The sequence below is a fragment of the Microtus ochrogaster genome, chromosome 7 (genome assembly GCF_000317375.1).
Source record: "Microtus ochrogaster isolate Prairie Vole_2 chromosome 7, MicOch1.0, whole genome shotgun sequence".
Taxonomy (NCBI): Eukaryota; Metazoa; Chordata; class Mammalia; order Rodentia; family Cricetidae; genus Microtus; species Microtus ochrogaster.
This window is the reverse complement of record NC_022014.1, coordinates 49,410,645-49,418,464: the sequence shown is the minus strand read 5'-3', so window position 1 is coordinate 49,418,464 and position 7,820 is coordinate 49,410,645. Positions and strand designations below refer to the sequence as shown.

The 7,820-nt window shown below is 43.1% G+C and overlaps 1 protein-coding gene across 1 annotated transcript; it reads left to right on the top strand.

Moving 5' to 3' along the window:
• Window positions 1-2,256: 2,256 nt before the first annotated feature.
• On the top strand, window positions 2,257-3,192 carry LOC101986736 (olfactory receptor 10). Its single transcript, XM_026780755.1, has one exon. The coding sequence runs from the start codon at window positions 2,257-2,259 to the stop codon at window positions 3,190-3,192; it is 936 nt and encodes a 311-aa protein (XP_026636556.1).
• Window positions 3,193-7,820: the final 4,628 nt, after the last annotated feature.

Sequence of the window (7,820 nt, the reverse complement as noted above, 5' to 3'; positions counted from 1 at the left end):
GGGGAGTAGAGGAGCTGAGACTGTGCAGTGATGGGAGTAGAGGAGCTGAGAGGTAGGTCGGCAGGGAAAGCTAGGCTGAATTCTGGGAGGAAGCAGGGCAGAGTCAAGAGACGCCATGGAGCTGCTGCTGGAGATAGACTTGCTGAAACTTTGCTGGAAGGCCACAACCTTGTGGTGATATACAGAGTAATAGAAATGGGTTAAACTAATATGTAAGAGTTAGCCAATAAGAAGCTAGAGCTAATGGCCAAGCAGTGATTTAATTAATACAGTTTCTGTGTGGTTATTTTAGGTCAAAGCTAGCTGGGTGGGTGGGAACAAACAAGCAGCCCCTTTACCAACAGAGCTGATGCTGGACAGTGTTATGTGAATATAGGGGCTTGGAGTGGGCAGTGTTTAGGGAATATAGGGGCTTGGACTGGGCAGTGTGTGGGGAATAGAGGAGCTGAGACTAGGCAGTGTGTGGGGAATAGAGGAGCTGAGGATAGCAAGAACATTTTGGAGAACCAGCCAGTCAGTTATAATTGCCACATTGGGGCCCACAGGTCTCAAAGGCCACAGATGATAAATAATTCTGTTGCCACTGCTGTTAAAGAGGTATAGACAATGTCCAGAGGGGAAAAGATGGTTTAATAATTTAGCAGGTCCTTCCTAGTCTTGGTTAGATAAGTGAGCAGAGTGCAGCACAGGACACTTCCTTCTTCATAGTTATGTGCCCGGGCAGGCAAGACTGTTGGGGAAGACGGCCATACATATAAATAAGACTTATTTACAATCACAGCAGGCCTCCAATCCTCCACATCACAGAGGAAATCAGGGCCAAAAAGGAACAGGTCTCACATGATTTTCCATATAGAATTGAGGAAGGTAAGCACAATTGTTTTCTTACCCAGAACTCTAGTAAGGACAGAGTTGGTAAGCTATGCAGGTTTTACAGTCCCTTTCAAAACTCAATCTCTGAGATGGCTAGTATCTAAGATGAAAAGAAAATTGAAGACATCAGATTCAGGAGACAGAAAACAGAACCATGTCCAAAACGGTGGAAACTAAATGAAGAACAATTTATTCAAGGGGCAGGCAGAAGATGGAAGAGGATTCCTCTTGATTTGAGGCAAGGTACTGCGTGGGAATTTCAATTAAGCACGCTGTACTCATTGTATTCTCTGGTCCTATACTGCAGAATGATTGTGAGTTATTATTAAATATTTCATCAAGGAGTCTTGAAGATCACCATAAATATTTACAGGAACAAATAAATGTGGTGTGATGGCTCTAGAGTGGGCGTTTGTGTTGGCATGAGAGAATGAGAGTCAGAGAAAGTACCGACTGATGCAGAAGGAGTTCAGGTACCCACTCAGCTTTGCTTGAGTGTTCAGCTCTCCAGAGGATAATGAGAAGGTTGAATATGCAAGCAAAAGGGGACATTCGGTTAGATTTAATACATTCTTATACATTTAAAGTATCGTTAAATGACCCAGTGTTGATCTAACTCATTTTATCAAGCTCCAAGCATTCAGGCACTGACATATGCTGATGTTCCACATCACAAAGACTGGTGAGTATGTATGCTCATCTCTCTGTGCGTTTCTGAGTGTCTCTGTATATGAAGGTCTCATCAATAATGTAAGAAGTTTACAGTTCTGATAATAAACCCAGGGCTTCTGCTGTAAGAGGCAGTTTCTGTACCACTTCTATCTCCAAGTCAGTAATAAAGTTGTTGGATGAGAGGCCAGATAGAACCTCCACGCTGGTGCAGTAAGTTGATGATGCGGTCCTGCGATAACAAAGACACATTTGAATCTGACAACTGACTGGTGTTTTCTGAGCAGAAGAGGAGGTTATGTGGATATGGGGGGTCAGAATTCCAGTTCTCGCTTGTGTAGCATAGGTTATAAGTCTGTGTCTTTCACACAACTGGTTTCACACTAGTTTTAGAGCAATTTCCATGATACTGAGTAAATCCAAATCTCACTGTAATGAGAACATGATCGAGAGGCATGGCTAAAGTCTAGAAACAAGGAGGCAACAGTGATATGCTCAAATACAGATGATATCATTCCTAGTGGAGATATTATGCCTAAAGTAGAAAAGAGTAAGACCAGAAGGCTGGAGGGATGTGAACTGCATAGCAGAACACACAATAAAACTCATGATTTAGGAGTACCTAAGGAATACTCTAAACTGTATATGAACCCTGTCTTAGGATGTCTTAGGATGCCCTGATTTACCTTCTGGTACTTGTTCATGTCAAAGGCTATGGAAAGCTTCAACACCAGCTTGGGAGGACGCTTCATTTTGGTGGGCTTCTCAGACTGGCCTCAACTAGAACTCATCTTCTTTATTTATATTTTGATTTTCTACTCTCTGACTCTCTTTGGCAACACCACCATCATTGCTCTTTCTCGAATGGACGTTCGACTGCACACTCCCATGTACTTCTTCCTCTCCCACCTCTCCTTCCTGGACCTCTGCTACACCACCAGCACCGTGCCCCAGCTCCTGATCAACCTCCATGGCCTGGACAGGACCATCAGCCATGGTGGGTGTGTAGCTCAGCTGTTCATATTTCTTGCTCTGGGCTCCACAGAGAGTTTGCTCCTGGTGGTGATGGCCTTTGACCGCTATGCTGCCGTGTGTCGTCCCCTGCACTACACGACCATCATGCACCCTGTTCTCTGCCAGGCATTGGCTATTGTCTCCTGGTTGGGAGGCCTCTTGAACTCTCTGATCCAGACAAGTCTCATGATGGCCATGCCCCTCTGTGGCCATCGAATGAATCACTTCTTCTGTGAGATGCCCGTGTTCCTCAAGTTGGCCTGTGAGGACACAGGAGGAACAGAGGCCAAGATGTTTGTGGCCAGAGTGGTGATTGTTGCAGTTCCAGCCATACTCATTCTAGGCTCCTATGCACAGATTGCCAGGGCAGTGCTGAAGGTCAGGTCGATGGCTGCCTGCAGAAAGGCTGCAGGGACTTGTGGGTCCCACCTCCTGGTGGTTTCTCTGTTTTATGGCTCAGCCATCTACACATACTTACAACCCAAGGGCAGCTATTTGGAGAGTAAAGGGAAGTTTGTTGCTCTTTTTTATAGTATCATCACCCCCATGCTCAACCCTCTGATCTATACCCTGAGGAACAAGGATGTGAAGGGGGCTTTATGGAGGGTGCTAGGGAGAGGCACAGTCACGGGGTAGAAAGGGAAAGATGATCAGTGAAACATTTTATAGTATGTGAGTCCAGAGGATTTCAGTGGGAGAGGGGTGTTTGGTGTCAAAACAGATACAATAATTATGTATATTAACGAAACTGTCAAATTTATAAAAATGGGAAAATAAAAACAAACAAGCAGAAAAAAATCAGTCCTGGGCTGGCAAGATGGCTCAGCAGACAAAGGCACTTGCTTCCAGACCCGAGGATGTGAGTTTGATTCCTCAATTCCCCATGGTGGAAGGAGATAGTCAAGTCCTCTGACGTGACAAATGTGGATGTGTGTGTGTGTAAAATAAATAAACATAATAAAAATTAAAGCGGAAGAAAACAGTCCCCAGGAGGCAAAAAACCTTGGTGCCGGTCCTTGTTTGGAAGTTGGAGTGGGGATCTGCTCTCTGGGTTACTGTCTTTCATTATTGCTCAGCAAGAATAAGTGTACATTCAGCTGCAATATCCCACAGAAGGAGACTGGGAGAGGTTTCTGTGAGCACTTGAGGAAAAGGACTGGGTTCTTGACAGGGAAGAGTGGACTGTGAGCACTCACGGGAACCGGATTGGTTCTTGTCCAGTTTGTGTGTCAGAGGACTTTTTATTCGGAAGCGCAACACTCAAAGTCAGATTCCCAATGTGTTACACAGTGGATACTGTGAGCCCGGGCAGAGGGCATGACTTCACTCTGACTTTCTATCCTTTCTGTATGTTCATTTTTAATTTAATATCCATACATTTATGTGCTGTGCTTTGATCAAATCCACCCACAGTTCCTCCTTCCAATTTCTCCCCTTTTCCTCAACACCACTTTTCTCTCCTAACTTAATGCCTTTATAAAAAATTTATAGCACAGTGTGTCCATGTAGGGTCACATGCATGTGCATGGATGTGAACCATCAGGACTAAGTGGGGCATCAATATCACCCCATTGTCCCTCTGTATCGTGACCCCTCTGGCTTCAGTCATAACTCAGGGTCTCTCTGAAGGCCTCTCACATTTGGGCTTGCCACTCTTTGCTTGGAATAAGGAAGCTGATGATGAGCAGAGCTACTTCATGTAGAGTGTGAATTTCAGAGATGGGCTCACTTATCTTCTTGGAGAAAAAGGCAAAACCGTTAATTACACATACTGCAACAAGGCAAGAAAGATCTCCTAGAACTATATCTGTTACAGCAGCTGCCAACATTCCTCTTCAGTTTGATACAGATAAGGACAGGGAAAATGATTATACAAAGAGTAAACTAAGAGAAAAATATTCAAAGAACTCCATAGTTTATATATGCATATATTTATATAGAATAAAATCCTGAAGCATAAATTATATAGAATAAAATCTATATCTCTAAGAAAATTAGTAATTGAAATTGAAAAGAAGCAAAGAAGAGGCTAGTATTTACTGTTTGACCAGACACATGAAAGTTGATATTGGGGGCTCTATTTGTTTTACTTCTCTGCATCTCTGTTTTCTTTGGCAACCAGATTTCAATCACTTTCGTTTACTTCCATGTATTTAAATAGTGGTTTACATTTAAAAGTGCAGGTATCTTTGTTGATAGACTTTTGTAAGTATGATAAATTTGTGTTAACTGAATCACATTTTATTATAACGATATTCCACTAATTTTGCTTATGTTTGGAACTTATTTTACATACCATGTCATTAATCATTTCTCAGCATTACCGATTTTGTTATATTTTGTTGTATTCTTTGGTTGATGCAAAAATACAGTTCTCAACTCAAAAAGTGTCTTGTGAATTTCCTGGGCAGCTGTGAGCAAACATCTGTTAACCTAAGATAGAGCAACCATGACAAACCAAAGAAGTTGTTTCACCCAACTCAGCCTTAGTAAAGCAGGGAATTTATTTGGGGTTACTTACAGGAGTGTGGCTGGCTCAAAGGCATTTCCAAAAAGCACACCCCAGTATGGGTGATGACTCAGGAAACCACATCCTGGACTTCCCAGCGCAGCGTGCAGGTGTCTGAGCCAGCCAGACACAGTCTCTTCTCCCTAGCTGTTGTCTCTGCTCATGTAAACTTGGGAAAGCTGTTGTAAATCTTGGTAGTTTCAGGAACTTTTTGAGATTTTTTTTTGTTTACTTTCTGATCCTTAAGGAACATCTTTCTGTATTCAAGGAGGGAAAGTTTAAAAGCAGAGGAAATAACTACACAGACTGGACTTCTCTTTGGGGGCTCACATTTACTCTGCTCCCTCATCTCCAGCTGTTCCTGAACCTTGAAGGGAGTGATATGAATGTCAGAAGCTTTTCTCCATTTACAAATAGTATCGGGCCACTATGCCAGAGCAACGGTTACCTGGTTTCAGAAGCACAGACAGTTGTGAATCTACTTTGTACTTCTTATGCAAAAAAGAAGTATCTCTCCATGAACAATTGAACCTAAAAGTAGTAATGATCCATAAGTATACACACACACAGACACACACACACACACACACACAGAGAGAGAGAGAGAGAGAGAGAGAGAGAGAGAGAGAGAGAGAGAGAGAGAGAGACACAAATGCGGAAGTTTAAAATCTAACTTGGCAGTTACTTTATGTTCACTTAAGAAAGTAATAGTAGGAGCATCCTCACTGGGACCTCTGACCTTCTCTTTCTGGCTTATTGTACCTTTTGTGATTCCTGTGGTTTTAAGGAATAGACCCCAAATTCAGCTGACAAGCATTTCACCCAAAACAGTTGTGCTACCATTGCACCTGAGGACACAGCTTGTCTGGCATGTTGGAAATGAAGCACATGGTGTCTATAGCTGAGTGGAATTGGTGGTGACAGTTCTCCTCCAGACGTCAATGTGGTGCCTTCTAGCTACCAGTTTAGTCATAGCTTTATTTTCCATGTCTGATAGCCAAAGCCTGCGATGTCTTCAGCAATAAAGATGCATCATCTACATCTAGCATCCACCAACACCATCAGCAATAGTGTTACAATGTATGGGGCCTCAAGGACCTTCTCGGGCCAACTACTTAGAGAAGTGATCCATTCTTCTTATTGAATTTTTACCCAACAACCTCAAGGCTCCTAGGATCGCCTTTTCTCACTTTTGTGTGGTGTTTTGGTCTAGCTCTTTAAGTGATATCTGTATAGTTCTTACAGGTGCCTTTACAAACCAGTGAGATGCTCAAGAGTGTAACAATATGCAGCAAAACCTTTTTACAGAGAGTGGGGAGGATCTCTGGAGGACTACCATCATCTGTTTTAAATAAGTGCCAGTTGGTGTTGAGCGTCTAGTGGGATATTTAATGAGATATACCGGTAAAGTGCAGTACAGTACACACGGATCTCCTTGCTGCTGCTGATCATTTGATTGCTGGGAGCAGCAGTGTGGATAGAAGGCACCACCCCACAAGCCATCCTCATCCTGGGGTACCCTGCTGACACAAGGCCACTGTGCATTGCACTTCCCATGGTGGTTTTGGCAGGCTCAATTTGTGATACTCATGCTGGATCAGTCCCGAGTGCTGCATTCTGACGTGTAATGCCTGCTTCTCGAGCTGAACCCTCAGATCTGACAGGCCATGTACTTCATGCTCTAGGGATATCTGTCCACTTTAGGACAGGTTTAGTATTCATTTTCTCCTATGAAGTATTGGTAATCTTTACATTTTCTAGAAGCTCCCCAGCACAGCATTTTGCTGTCTGTCAACTTTTCTTTCACCTAAGCATTCCAGTTGACACACAATGACAAAAAAATTAATGTCTTCAATTTTTAGCTTTGTTTTTGGGCAAAATCAGGGAATAAAAGAGGAACTACTAATTTTGAAGTAGAATTTGCATGAGAGCAACACAAAGCATCAGATTTTAGTTGGACACATAATCCACACTCATGTGAATAAGTTGAAAATGGAAATTCCTTGGATAGAAGTTCACATTTGGATGATGGTGAACTTGTTTGGGCTATGGAAGACATGGAATATGGTCTGATAGGCTGATTTGATTTGGGTCAAGGTAGCGAAAAAGTATGAGGAATTTACTGACTCAATTTGCACAAGTTGTATGAAAAGATGTGTTTTGAGGACCTCTTTGGTCACATTGGATTGGGCAGTGTATGAGGGATAGAAAAAACTGTGGAGAACAGATAGAGTCTGGAGAATCAGTCAACTAATTGTAATTGGCTCAGGGTCCCCAGAGGTCTCCAAGGCCACACTTGAGTAAACAGTCATGTTTCCACTTCTATTAAGGAGGCCCAGACAATGTCCCAAGGGTGGGCATGGAAAAGTCTGCCTTAAGGTCAGGTGCTGTCTAGGGCCAGTTGTCTATGGTGAAGGAGTAAGAGAACAGTACAGGCTATTTCCTGTCCCTTAGTTATGGGCCTCAGCAGGTGAGCCTGCTGGGCAAGGTGGCCCCAAGAACGAATGATTTCTCCAGGAGCAGAGCTGTGATCCAGCCTGCCATACTGCAGATGCAGTTGGGACTGAAGAGAAACAGGCCTTCCTCAAACACTTCTAGATGACATTGTTCTGGAATGGGTTTCATATTTACCAGAAGCAAGCAGGATTGAGGGAAGTCAACCCAATTTTCCTCCCCAGGACTGTGGTGAGTAAGACTCGGTGGGATTCTCTGGATTCATAGACCTTCTAAATCTCAATATTTTGATGCCTAGGAT